At 39.0% G+C, this 14349-nt stretch overlaps 2 protein-coding genes across 3 annotated transcripts; one reads left to right on the plus strand and one right to left on the minus strand.

Annotated features, from left to right (window-relative positions):
- Nucleotides 1-247: 247 nt before the first annotated feature.
- On the minus strand, nucleotides 248-3240 carry LOC143360251 (uncharacterized). Its single transcript, XM_076798938.1, has 7 exons — nucleotides 2853-3240; nucleotides 2585-2758; nucleotides 2239-2441; nucleotides 2004-2157; nucleotides 1666-1934; nucleotides 1350-1565; nucleotides 248-1262 (listed from the first exon to the last, which is right to left on the minus strand). Exons 1-7 carry the CDS (start codon nucleotides 2899-2901, stop codon nucleotides 1209-1211), a joined length of 1119 nt encoding a protein of 372 aa, XP_076655053.1. The 5' UTR covers nucleotides 2902-3240; the 3' UTR covers nucleotides 248-1208.
- Nucleotides 3241-6500: 3260 nt separating this feature from the next.
- Put (activin A receptor type 2 punt) lies at nucleotides 6501-14248 on the plus strand. Of its 2 annotated transcripts, none has more exons than XM_076799097.1 (9): nucleotides 6501-7185; nucleotides 7707-7897; nucleotides 7969-8146; nucleotides 8347-8501; nucleotides 8598-8977; nucleotides 9087-9273; nucleotides 9387-9524; nucleotides 9613-9744; nucleotides 9838-14248. In XM_076799097.1, the coding sequence occupies exons 1-9, from the start codon at nucleotides 7137-7139 to the stop codon at nucleotides 10021-10023; spliced, it is 1596 nt and encodes a 531-aa protein (XP_076655212.1). In that variant the 5' UTR covers nucleotides 6501-7136; the 3' UTR covers nucleotides 10024-14248. The 2 variants fall into 2 exon arrangements, with proteins under 2 accessions (XP_076655212.1, XP_076655213.1); XM_076799098.1 differs by having other exon boundaries at nucleotides 6503-7185; nucleotides 8347-8486.
- The last annotated feature ends 101 nt before the right edge of the window (nucleotides 14249-14349 follow it).

Consider the following 14349-nt stretch of genomic DNA (forward strand, 5'->3'; position numbering starts at 1 on the left):
GAGTTCTTATAGTCTTCGAAGAAGGACTGTTTGAGATTTTCAGCACTAACATTACCTAAGAATGGGTTTCGAGTCATAATTCTGAATATTTAAAGAAGGAAAATAATGTTGAATTTTCTCTTCTAACATTACTAACGTGTCGCTAATTAGTCATAAAATGTTGCTGTCAAATTATAATATTCTATTCCTAGTAATATACAAGTTTTTGAATTACATAAGAGGTATGTATTACAATGAAAACGCATGATTAAATTGCATAAATGAATAACTTTATTATCAAAGGATTAATAACAATTGTTTCAAAAGAGTAATACTATTAATCTTAATTGGCAGTTAGTGCCGTTAGCCTATGCATTTATTTTGTTATACAATCTGATGCAAAATTAGGTTTACCTTTTTCGTGTAATAAACCTACTCAATTTTCGTGTTTTTTGGCGTTTTAGAAATATTTTTCTAGCTTAAGTAATATTATTTGTACTTGATTTAATACATTATATCATTCGAATGTATCTAATATTTCTAAACTTACGAAACTGTTATTTGCTTGGAATAAAAAGATTTCTGAAGTCTCGAGGCACAGCTCGATGGAAGATCTACATATATTGGAATGCAGTGGATGTAAAAACGAAAAAAGTCCCTCCTAACATTTTACACGAATCTCATTAGTTTCTCCCTCATTTCTTTTTAACAATTATAATTATTTTTCCAGTCTTGGAGAAATGCAATATAAAAAGCATTTGTTTTCACGATGTACATAATTCTCTAAAATATTCATCCAAACAATGTCTACATGCTATAATACATTAAGTTTCGGCATGTAAATATCTCTAGTCTCTTGTCTGCTCTCCAGCATTTTTCCCAACTTCACAGTACTCTTTATATTCGTGTCAAAACTTGACTAGCAACCTTAACGTGCGAAAAATTCATAGCTCAAACTATGATAAAATTAAGTACATTAATTCCTAGTTTATCACATTTGCAGATAGGCTTATTATATGAAATCTTCGTATTCCATCTTGTATACTCTATATAAACTTGACTAACAGTATTCGTTAGCGGGTAAAATACGAGTAAAATGTATAACATACAATAAAGTACGTAACTTGCATAGATTACTAGGCACAAGGTGAAACGCTCCAAAAAGTTCTTTATACAAGTCATTGTAAGCTGTTTCAATAATTGATCTTGGCAGTTTGCATTGCTACAATTCATAGGACCAACGAATGTGGAAATATTTTCATGTTCGCATAATCTTCGAGAACCTAGAAAAGAAATAAATTGATACAATCAAGTCCTTGGAAATGAACTCTGCTCGCAATTATCAACACTCTAGTAAAAGACCTCTGTACCTCTTTCAGAGCATTCTTCGTGAGTTTGGGATACATATAAGTAAATCCAGTGTTTAACAACTTTCCTGGCTGTAGATACAAATGTTTGTTGTAAAGAAGTTCTTGATCTATATATGGGGACAGAGGACTATTTTCCACTCCATCCTTATTGCAAGCTTCTGCCCAAGGTCCCATATGCTTGTCATTCACTTCCTCCACTACAGAACTCATATCTGTCTGCAGAGTACACAACGAAAAAGAAACGATCGTTAATTTTATTAACAAGAAAACCCGCTAACACGTTTAGCGCTCGAAACGCTTCGAATATCATTCTTACTTTGGCCAATGTTGACAATGTATAACCCCAATAATCGTGATTGATGTTAAATAACTCAGAAACGATAGCGCTAATCGATCCCTGAGTAGAATCACCTTCGTCGACAACGTTATACGTTTGACCGAGTGTGTCTGGCCTATTTGCTACATGCCAAATAGCTCTGGCTACATCCCTCACATGAACCGTGTTCATATGAAGATCTGGTCCCCAAAGTAGCTTCATCATCTCTCCCAAGTGTTTATAAACTGCTCCCACTACTAAACGCGGTGCTAAAAAGAGAAATGTACCATGAGCTGAAAATGTTATAATTCTAATACCAGATCTAGATCATCTATTACCTAAACCAGTCTTGTCTCCGCAACCGTACACGATAGCTGGTCTAAGTACGGTATACTGTAAATTTGGTATGTTCTTCAAATCGTTCTCTACTTGCAACTTGTATTTTGCAACATACGTCCAAGGCTCTCCGATTTCATCTTCCTTATGAGGATTCTAAAAACAAAACTTTATCATAGACTTCTACATTTCTTCGTTTTAACGATAAGAAATGAGAGCCAGAAGAGTCACACATACTTTTTCGGAAGCATTAAAATTACCAGAGGATATCTCTATGTAACGATCTGCTCGTAGTTTGGCTGCTTGTTGAGCACAGTTCATGCTAAGTTTATAGATCCCTTCTTTGTAGACGGGATCCGTCTGACCGCTCTTTGTCTCCCCAGCGCAATTAATCACATAATCGAACGGATTGTCGGATGCGAACGCGTTTTGACAAGACACTGTAAACAATTCGAATATACACGATAAGCAGCACGGGAGATAACGGCCGCCGGGATCTTACGGAGTTGAATTAGAATACCGTAGCCGTAGCGAAACGATTGTCAATTCGGTGACACGGATTCATTCTCTGTTACCTAAGTACCTGCGTTAATCAAGTTGGCGCTCTTGAACTCAAGCGACGGGTGCTCGAATACTTGTTGGTGTTTAGCATTCAGCCAGGCAGTCTGCGGCGGCACTTTGTCCACGACACGCACGAACGAAACGAGATCGTTATCCAACAGATACTCGACAAGATTACGCCCTATGAAACCGCATCCTGTTCCAACGATAATAACACGGTTTTTTTCTCTCTCATTTCTGTTTATCGCTTCCGTCGTGCGCTATCGTGCGACGAACGAAACCATACTCACCTCCTAAAACTGCGACTCTCGGCTTTCTATCGGACCCAGACGTTGCCATGACTGCTTGTCATTTAAAGGAACCGAATCTCGACGGTCGTTTGACAGATACAACCCCGCAATCGAAACGGACCGGCCGCAACAATGTTATCCGAATACCACCGCCTTTTTTCTCCCCGACTAACCTCAAAAGCTGGACGCGAGGAGGAACGTGTTACCACGGACGTTTTCCTTTCGGCAGAGTCATCGACGTCGTGGTCGATTTTTGGCCGTCTGTGGTTAAAGAAAGACAGGCTGCCGCGGTACCGTTCAGTCGTTCACCACACCGCTCTCTCGGACGCGATTCAAAAATGCAGCACGGCACGGATCTCGCGATCACCACTAACCAACGAATTACGAAGAATCACCGCTGAACACGGAAATATTACAACTGATCGATTGCTTCAGTGCTCTCCACCACAGACGAGGTATTGGATAGACCTATCATCCAATGTATTTTTGTGGCCCACTTTTTTGGGGACACGTAACTCCATTACCATTTTCGTGTCACATCTTGTATTACCAATAGGAACTAAAATTTGCTGACAGCATCCTCAGTGGTAGGAATTAAAGTTAAAAATAGCTATATATAGTTACTGCAGTCTCGCGAATACGAGAAAATAAAGGAATAATTATAAAAATCTCTGATTTTTTGAACAGTCGATATTGCAGAACATGTGACATGAAGTCCCATAAGATGATAGGTCTATCCTTATACCTAGTCTGTGTCCCCACACAGAGACTCGGGACCACTAACATGCATACGCAAACTTACATGTCAGTGTGTAAATCACACGTCTCGTGTAATAGGATCATCTGTGCATGTGTATACGAGTCTGCATCGGTAACGTGCCTGGTCGAGATGCTTGCGGCGGCCCCCGCAAGAGGGCGGGAATAAATAATATATATCAAATAAATGAATATAACAATATTCCGTAAATGCTCGATTCTCCAACGATTACTATAATGGGAGAATCGAAGATGCAAATAACGCGGGGCATGTATAATGCAGGCTCTGCTATGTAGCTTTCAAATTTTTTCAGAACAAACAATTCGATTCAAATCGCCCGCCAAAGCCCTGCGAGTTGAGCGCACTCTAGCCGAAGGTAACGAAACTACGAAACAGAACAGAGTAGGAAAAATAAATGTTCAGAATAGTCGAAAAAAGTGTAACCAGAGAGGAAATCTTTCCTAACTGTAGACATTTTATAGTATGAACAATTTTCAGTGCGCGTTTAGTTCGCACTGGTTGGTGAATGCATGGCTCAGTCAATAAAGACGACCCCTGTACGACGGGCTTCGGAATTTCCGAGGCATTTTCTAGGGCCACGCCCCCTTGACCCGGCCGCGCGTCTCGCTCCCCTTGACGGCCATAGTTCTCGAGCCACCTCAGGCCCGTACCATTTGAACTGCGCGTGGCGCATTACGGCGACACCCTTATCAATAAGTTTCCACATTACCCACGAGGTAGTATTGACAATGCGTTTCTTATTTGTCAGTGGTATCCCCTGTAAGCCTATTCCAGTGCGTCGCATGATAATTTCGAGAAAATAAATTTGGTAAATAGTTCTTAATTGTGTTGTCAAAATTCAACTGACATTTAGGAAAACTGGATTTTCGCGCACGTTTAGACCTGCTTGGCGAGAAAGAAGACTTGAAATTCATGCGATACAGCGGAATAGGCCTACAGGAGATACCACTGATCAAAGAAAAACGCATTGATAACATTACATGTACAGGGTGTATTTACAGTCCTATCAGAAAACTTCAGAGGACAAAGTGACACTATTGCAGGGGGGCAATATAATGGTGAAAAAAAAAATTTGTTATGTCGTGTTTTTTAATGAAATTTCAAGGTCACCGATGTTTTTTAAATGGAATAGTAAATTTTTTTACGATAGCATGATAGACAATGAAAAACTGAATTTAGTGGATACCACCTTTTTGACCTTGAGCAAGAATAATCATGTTGAAGCGGATGAAATGTGGAAGTTTAAAACTTACGTGTTTCAGCAAAGATTGCGCGTTGTTTACGTCGGGTTGACCTTTACATATCATAATAAATGTTCGAAATAGTTTTCATAGTAAACAGCGTATGTTTATGTAAAAAAAAGGCGGCCAATAATAGGCCCGTACTTTATACAAGGAACTCTTACTGGTATAAAGTATGCTGCATTTTTACGCCAGGATTTGTCGGGCCTTTTAGAAGAAATTACGTTATTCGATCGGGAGCGCATGTGGTTTCAACATGATGGTTGTCCAGCGCATTATTGTAATACTTAATAAATAATTATTCTGGACGCTGGATTGGGCGACGAGGACCAATTCCATGGCCAGCCCGTTCTCCGGATCTGACACCATTGGACTTTTATCTATGGGGCAAGATAAAATGTATTGTGTACAAAGATAAGCCCACAACGCCAGAGGATATGCGGCAAAGGATTACTGCAGCATGTGCTTCAATTACGTCTCAGGAAATCGACAGATCATTTATTAAAAGATTACAACACTGCATAAATGAGGATGGTTCATTTCGAACATTTATTATGATATGTAAAGGTCAATCCGACGTAAACAACGCGCAATCTTTGCTGAAACACGACTTCTACATTTCATCCGCTTCAACATGATTATTCTTGCGCAAGGTCATTTCAAGGTCAAAAAGGTGGTATCCACTAAATTCAGTTTTTTATTGTCTATCATGCTATCGTAAAAAAAATATACTATTCCATTTAGCACGTTCCCGCCGGCATGTACCACCAGTGGTACATAGAGGGCTGTCCCATGGGACGGCTTGTACCACTGGTGGTACATACACAATTATCCTATCAGGCGGTGTGTACCACCAGTGGTACAAATGAAGCAATCAATTTTGTGTCTTTTTCCTTAATAAAAAGAAAGAAAAATTTGCAAATGGACTGAATCAAAACAATTCTTTAAATTTAAACGATTTTAACATACAAATATATATAGCCGTCAGATGCCGAGAACTACAAATAAGACCGCCAGTGGGAACGTGTTAAAAAAACATCGGTGACCTTGAAATTTCATTAAAAAAAACGACATAAAAAATTTTGTTCTTCACCATTATATTGCCCCCCTGTAATAGTGTCACTTTGTCCTCTGAAGTTTTCTGATAGGACTGTAAATACGAAACATATTTAGGTGTTCCCATTTATGTGGCACACCCTGTACATTTATTGATACGAGAGTCGCCCTAATGCGCCACGCGCAGTTCAAATGATACGAGCCTGAGGAGGCTCGAGAACTATGACCGTCACGGGGAGCGAGACGCGCGGCGGGGTCTAGGGGGCGTAGCCTTCGAAAATGCTTCGGAAATTGCTATTAATTCCGAAGCCTGCAAAAGAATTTCGATTTGCAGTAGGTAGATTAGTATCCCTAATCATTTTAATAAATCGTTTGGCAACACCTCCAGCGGCGTGACCGAAACTAACCGCGCGCAAGAGGGAAATCTAAATTTGGTTTAGAAGATATCCTCGTGCATCGCGCGTTTTTCTTTCCTTTATTTTAGCGCATTCCTATAAATAGAGTAGAACACGTATAGTCGAGAAGTATGTACAACGCGTTATTCAGCAGTTTTCGCCATCTTGAAGCATCGCGAGGCGCGAGAACGCGACGCGTTATCGGTTTCGCACGTTCGCGGTCGTTCTATCGCGATCCATTTAGTTTATGACCCATCTTGCCGTGCGTCTGGCACGTACATTCGTGAATCCGTGGAATTTCGTAAACTTTTATCAATCCGATAGCGAGCGAGTGTTATCGCGTTTGTCTACGCACTCGATCGATTGGTTGGTTCGTCTACCTATGTGTCCCGTGGTCGTTTCGGGCCGATCCCGAGCGACTGTGAAAAATGTCATAAATCCATGGTGTCCGCGTTCCTGCAGAAACGTGGGAGGGGGAGAGGAAGAGAGATGTGTCGGTGGATGAATTACTACAATTTGCTTAATAGCTAATAGACTGGACTCGCGATTCGATTTTTTCCTCTGTTCGCGTGCCTGGTGTTGTTGATCTCTGGCTGGTGCGGTCTGTGTTCGGTGAACACGGGCCCGTGGAAGGAAAGCAGGGACACGCGATGGTGCGGATCACGTAGAAAATAAGGCAGATGTGACGGCCGAACGAGGACCCCGGACCTTGCGCACCAAAGTCCGGCGCTCTAGCCACATCTCTCTGGCGAGCACTGTGCGCCTAGACTTTGAAAAATCATTCGTCTGGTATGCTTTTCACGAGCCGTTCACGATGCCCGCATATGCGACCATACTGCCATATCTCATCCTAGGATTGTTAGGTAATCGTATGCACCATTATCTCCCCTGTTGAACGCTCGCATCCGCGACGCAAATTACACTCTCCGACGCGAAATTTTTGCTGCGAACGCGTTATGCGAGCCGTCGTTCAATCTCGGCCACACTTCGTGTTCGTGTGGACCGATGCTCGGGTGCCTCGCTCTGTTTACAAACGACACGATCAAACACCGATTTTACATCGAGATGACAGTTTGTTTTGTAATCAAACGGGATCCATTGCGGTCGAAATAGCGCGTCTTGTTTGCCGACCTCGAATAATAGTAACTTGCTTCTTTTGGGATTTATTTGTTTACTCGAGGATAAGGTTATGCGTATACAATTGTCGGAAGAAATATTTTCAAAAATTTCATTTCACCGCGTTCTCCTTCTTTTCAAATGAAAATCGAATTTTAACTACGAAAACTATTCACAACACGTGTTTTAATGGACATTTATATTTATATACAGGAACATGTATGCTTGTTGTTTTTCTGTATGTATCATCAGAAATGATCATTTCTAGGACCTACTTTAGGGCATGATGTCAAAGGTTCTTCGGTATGTGAATTTTATAATGAAACACTATGCACCACGACCCAGCAGGAGTGTTCGGGAAGGGAAGAATGCGGTCCGCACGACCCAGGGAAAAGGAACCACTGTTACGTACTGTGGCAAATCGACAATGCCACTAAAAAGTCTATAATTAAATTGAAGGTAGAAATAGAATGTTTACTTTGTTTTTAAATTGTTTGAAAATTGGAAATAACACTATCATATGTTCGCAGGGATGTTTCCTGGATAGTAATGACTGCTACGACAGGCCGCATTGCATTGAGAACAGTGCGGAGAGGAAGAAGGAGTTATTTTTCTGTTGTTGCGATGGCAACATGTGTAATCAGAATTTTACATGGGATCCCCACCCTACATCCTCCTCCAAACCTATCCAACCTTCTGTTATTCATGGTATGCATCTGCTTCGATTGTCATGGAACTCTATTTATCCATGTTTGTTGAGAAACTAAATAGTTCTCGTTTGAACAAGTTAAATCAATCGCCTCTGTTCACGTTGAAATAATGACTCGTTAGTAATAAGATAAATAGAGTTCTTATGGAATAAGAATTGTGCTGGTTATTCTTGATCGTTAAATATGACTATGTTTCAGAATTAGAACCCGTTCCAAACACAGAACAACAAATAATCACACTTGTTTTATCAGTATCTATACCCATGTTTCTCCTTGCTATTATTTTACCATTTTTGTATTGGTGCTACCGACGTAGGAAGTTGGGATATTTCAACGAGGTTTGGAAGACATATGTACATAATGCCAAATTACTAAACGTTTTGTTTTGTTTTTGGTGTGGTACTACCAACCGCGGTTACCGTACAATACTAACGGTTGTTATTTAACAGGTACCAACGATAGAGCCACTCCCACTGCCACAGCCATCTCCCAACTTGGGATTGCGGCCAATCCAGCTTCTGGAGATCAAAGCTCGGGGCCGCTTCGGAGCGGTCTGGAAGGCGCAGCTGAAAAACGAGATTGTCGCTGTCAAGGTGTTCCCTGTACAAGACAAACAGTCTTGGCAAACCGAGCAAGAGATCTTCAAGCTTGCGCACATGGATCACGAGGATATATTACGTTTTATAGGCGTCGAAAAAAGGGGGGACAATTTGCAAGCGGAATTCTGGTTGATCACTGCCTACCACGAGAAAGGTTCACTATGCGACTATTTGAAGGCGAATGTTGTCACGTGGCCCGAAATGTGTAGAATAGCAGAATCTATGGCAAGGTATTACCACATCGAATAGATTTTTCACTAGAAGAGGACGGTTCCTGAGAATATTCGAGAACCCTAATACTAATGTCTGTTGTTATCCTGAGGATTTTCTTTGTAACAGAGGTCTGATGCATCTACACGAGGAGATACCGGCCAACAAAGCAAACGGCTACAAACCTGCTGTGGCTCATAGGGATTTCAAGTCGAAGAATGTTCTGCTGAAAGCCAATATGAGTGCCTGCATAGCAGACTTTGGTTTGGCACTGATATTTCATCCTGGGAAGCCCTGCGGCGATACACATGGACAGGTATGCGATGACAGAAATCATCCTGGTGGAGACTCGAGGAGCATGTATCGTTAACAAGCACACTGAGTGCCCACCAGAATTCGTTTACACATCAGAATTCATTGTGTCTGCAGGTTGGAACAAGGAGGTATATGGCACCAGAGGTATTGGAGGGTGCAATTAATTTCACGAGGGACTCGTTTTTACGGATCGACATGTACGCTTGCGGTCTTGTGCTTTGGGAGTTAGCTTCTCGATGCACCGTACAAGATGTAACTTTTTATTTATTCATCTGCCTAACGCGCGCTCTATGCTTATATTGGTAATTGTTACGAATTATATTTTCGTTTGTTTGTTCAGGGACCAATAGGGGAGTACAGATTACCATTCGAGGATGAGGTGGGTCTTCATCCGACGTTAGAGGATATGCAGGAGAGTGTTGTGCACAAGAAAGAAAGGCCACTTATTTTAGAAACGTGGCGCAAACATCCCGTGAGTACATTCCTTTTTATAATAATATACGATACGATGCATTATATTGTATGAAGGGTTGATTAATTGAAGTGTGTAAATACACAATCTTAGGGACTTCAATCGATATGTGATACAATGGAAGAGTGTTGGGATCACGATGCTGAAGCGCGGCTTTCAGCTTCTTGTGTAATGGAAAGAGTTGCTACATTGAGTAGGACGCTTGTTTTAAATTCATCGACGTTAATAAGAGTTGATAATACCAACGAGACTATCACCACTAAGGAATCTAGTATGTAGTTGATCTACGTGTATTATAGCTTTAGTTACATTGCACAACCATTTTCTGTATCATAAAATATTTTTACGTATCACATCAATGAGGAATGTTCGAATATTTGCATGTGATGTTGTGATCATTCTTTTTCTGCTTTTCTATCGATTTCTCGATCTTCCTTTGTTAGAAACTTTCTATTTTAAAACTAAATTTAAGATGTTGTGAACGCTATCATATGAATTATTAACATTTAGTTCGTTATTCTTATATTATTATTAATAGTCGTTCTCATTAACGGAGAATCGGATCATACTTGAATTATGGATCAATGGTGTGAAAGACAATTTATTGCCAAAGGTTCCTAGCCCTCGTAATCTTTTCAGATGTGTATGTTTCGCACACATGAGTCTTGTGCAACTATCAAACGTACAGTACAATTAACAGTTCTTTGTGCATACAGTATTACTGTGACTGGCACAGCCGTTGTGATTTTTCTTTTCGTTTGATCTTCACTCTTTCTTTAAAAACATCGAAAACAAGTTTCACGTTAGTAAATACATTTGGATTTTTAATGAGACGATCACATTCCTCATTGATGTAAGGCAACCATGCAATGATTGTTCAGAGATAACAAAATGGACAAAGGAAAAAAAATGGAAACACTAGCCAAGCGAATTTCAGTAATTCTGTAGAGTGGTATCGTATGTGAATTGTTGTCTAGTAAAAAAAAAAAGATGTCTCGACAACCTTATACAAAGTACCTGGTAGGAACAGACGAGTTAACTGATTGGAAGCCATGAGGAATTTATTAGGACTTTGCACGAAATAAATGATATTAACTAACTTTCACCGATATTAGCTAACTCTGATTATTTTGCATTTTTGTAATATATTATATTTAAGATGACTAGCTTACTTCACGGGACAAGATTTTCTCCATGAACTCTTTAACTTTCTTTGCTATCCTGTTCGAACAATTTCCGAGAACGATACATCTTTATTGAATTATGCTTGTTTCTTTCTTCTTTTTTTTTTTTTACTGTTATCGTCTTCAAGACATTCGAATGGTAATAGTCATTGCATCAGCCTGTACATACATACGCTAGACACATTAAATAATCAAAATTAACGTCACGGTGTCACACGTTCATGGATTAAATTTGATCGAGCGAAGTAATAGTCTTCCTGTTAACACTTTGCTTCGATTATGATAGTTTATTTGTGAAAGTATACAGTGTTCTCGGTCATGGTAACATTCTCTAGTTCATACGAGAAACGAGTCTTGCATCCAGTGTGTACACGCGCAATGGATACATAAGGCCTTGAATACGTAATTATTGTATACTATTTATGTATTAATATTTAACGAAGCGGAGCATCTTGTTTGAATCAACATTCTACAGTTCACATAAACGTCTCAAAACGATGACCAAGCTCTTGATAAAAGAAAAGAGAACGCGCATTCACGTTCATTTCGATCTAACACGCTTTCACTACTTTTATTTATTAATTTATAGTATCAACCCCAGTTAGTAAATATTCACTGAAAAGTTGACGAATTTAATGGTTTCTATTCAGACAATACTGTTTTTTGGAAATCCAGGATTTTATATTGTCTTTGTTTTCAATGTCCTTCCAACTCGTTTCCATTAAAGACTGCATAACCAGACTGGTAATAAGTTTATAAAGTATTTAATAATATTTCAATCGATTGTCAACCTGTGGTAATAATACTCGGAACTATGTGATAGAACAGAATTCCTCCGTGTTGAATACCTAACTATATACGAAGGGAAAGCAATAGCCGTTTGCAAGATGCACGTTTCAAATAACCCAGATTTATTTAAATTTTCGTTTCACCGAGTCAATTTGTGAGTGAAAAAAAAAACACATGTTTTCTACTTGCTCCGAGTTGTCTCAATTAGGACTGTCATAGCGAATAGCAAAGGTCTGTCGAGGAAACTCTCCTTTTTCATAAAACGAACGTGGTCACGACTTCTAAATTAGTTTAACGTCATTCAGAACGGTGTAATTGCACTACAAGCTGTGATATAATAATCGTGCGGATTAAGTGTTACAATAATGTGAACGGGGCCTAATTACACATTTTTTCACTCTTGATCGTAATCGGAGCAAGTAGAAGCCAGTGAACGGTTTTGTCTTTGACACGATGGGCTTTTAACAGTGCCAAAAGGGTATAACAAGAGTACATGCACACAATAGAGAGCTTCTTCGTCTTTGTATGTTCGTTTCTAGTTGCGTAAGACACGTCGGAGTCGGTAACGTGTAACTATTAATCTTAAAGGTACACGATGTTACGAATGGTTGATTAACCCATGGGTGATTGTATAGTATTATGTTTATTTGATAGAGGATGCAGATCTTTATGTATAATATTCAATCGTACGGTACACAGCGTAATTGTAATAATGTTAAGCGAGATCGGGATATCATAGAGCACAGAGTTTATTTAACACAGTTACCTTAACGAGAGACAGTCGACCATACGATGATCCTGTACATTCGAATCGACCATGGGTTAACTACTCTTTCTATTATCTAGATTTAAAACAGATTTTTGGACTTTTACATATCGAAAAAAAGGCAGACAATTCTGCATTCTTTAAAGAAAATTCCATTATAAATCTCTCTTCTTTTTTAATTTCCTACTATATATAAATATATATGATGTATATGTTGAGAATTTTATTTGTAAAAATCACGTGTAATAAGAATAATCTAAAATCTCTCATCATTGCTGAATTGTTGCAAGCAAAAAAGGGAAGAAAGAAGTCTTTGTGTAAAAAGTTTGGGAAGTGCGATATGCATTTGACAGGAATCCGATCGATCAGTCGAGGCAAAGACTGATGATACGAATAAAATGAGTTTGTTTACAATAAAACGAGGAAAAAGAAAGCAGCTTTTCAATTTTATGGTCTGTAGTGTATAGACTAATATAGAAAATTCACATAGAGTGCAATGGTGAGGTGTTCTGTATTTTGAAACTCCTTGTACATAGGTAGATATACGAATCATAGACAATGCGTACAACACGTATCATGCCACATTGCTTGTCTCTTACTGGAATCAAATACCATCAGTATATGTATATGGAAGTTTGGTTTTAATATTGACAGTACCGTAATGGCATTCCAGTCACCTATAATATACTGTATATTAATGTAAATCAATATTGTAACTTGTGACTTTTAGCATAACGTAAATTTTCATCGGTATCGTCGGTGCAGACATCATTCAATATTTTCATTAAAAATTCGAAATTACAAAATGCTCTCCACCATCTTCTGCCAATCTCAAATCTAATCACATTCATTTTTCTGCCGCAGTTGATTGCATCAATTGCTCGCAGTTAATTTTTGAAACGCTTTCGTTCACATGATAGGGGGGGTAGGCAAACAACATTTGTTGAAATCGTGTCTGTCAAAACAGTGAATGTCTTTTTGTAATTTAGCATTAAAGCGACGAAATACTTCCAGATTCTATGACCAGCTTTATGTCGAAAATAACACATAACGCATCGTTCGGCATCAGTGTGCACAATTTCTGACACTGTTGTTAATCTCAGCAATTCATTAGACGGTAATTGTTTTCACGAAACAATTTGTTCGACCATGTACCCTCTTTTAATTATACGATATTATAACGCAAACCGATCAGACATATCTGTCTGACATCCAGTCTAATATAAATAAAAAGAGATTGTACATAAATTTTAGTAAGATGTAATTTAGCGAGTAAGAGTATGAAATGTAAAGAAAGAACGAAAAAAAAACAGAAAATTTCTCGATTATCGTTTAATAGTGAAGATACGACTCATAGCAATAGAATGTTCCTACGCACATTGGATGTAACCGTTTTCAAAATTTTTGTAACGATAGCATGACGAGTTTTTGCGGCACAGGTGTGCGGGATCGTTACTTTACGAAGCAATTGAATAAAATGTGTTGATTTTAGCACGTAATTCTTTTTCTCATAGTTCGTATAGAGGGTATGCTGAGTAATGAAAGGAAGAAAGAAAGAAAGACAGAAAGTTCCTCATAGTAGAAAATCATCATGGCGGCGATCGTAGGCTTTCACATAGTATAAAAGAGAGAAAAGAAAATAGCGGTGCTTGAGAAAACGTAATATCTAACCTTGAAACTTAAATGTTTAGACGAATTTCATGTATGATAACGACATAATAAAGGAACTAATGAACTTTTTCGAAAGGCAGGCAGGTAGGCCGGCCGGCGAAGAAACGAATAGAATTAAAACAAAAATGGAAGGTAAAAAAGGTACTACAGACAGATTAAAAACGAAGGTTCAGTTTGTGTTCAGGGCAATGTGCT

This window comes from Halictus rubicundus, chromosome 13, assembly GCF_050948215.1.
Source record: "Halictus rubicundus isolate RS-2024b chromosome 13, iyHalRubi1_principal, whole genome shotgun sequence".
NCBI classification, from domain to species: domain Eukaryota; kingdom Metazoa; phylum Arthropoda; class Insecta; order Hymenoptera; family Halictidae; genus Halictus; species Halictus rubicundus.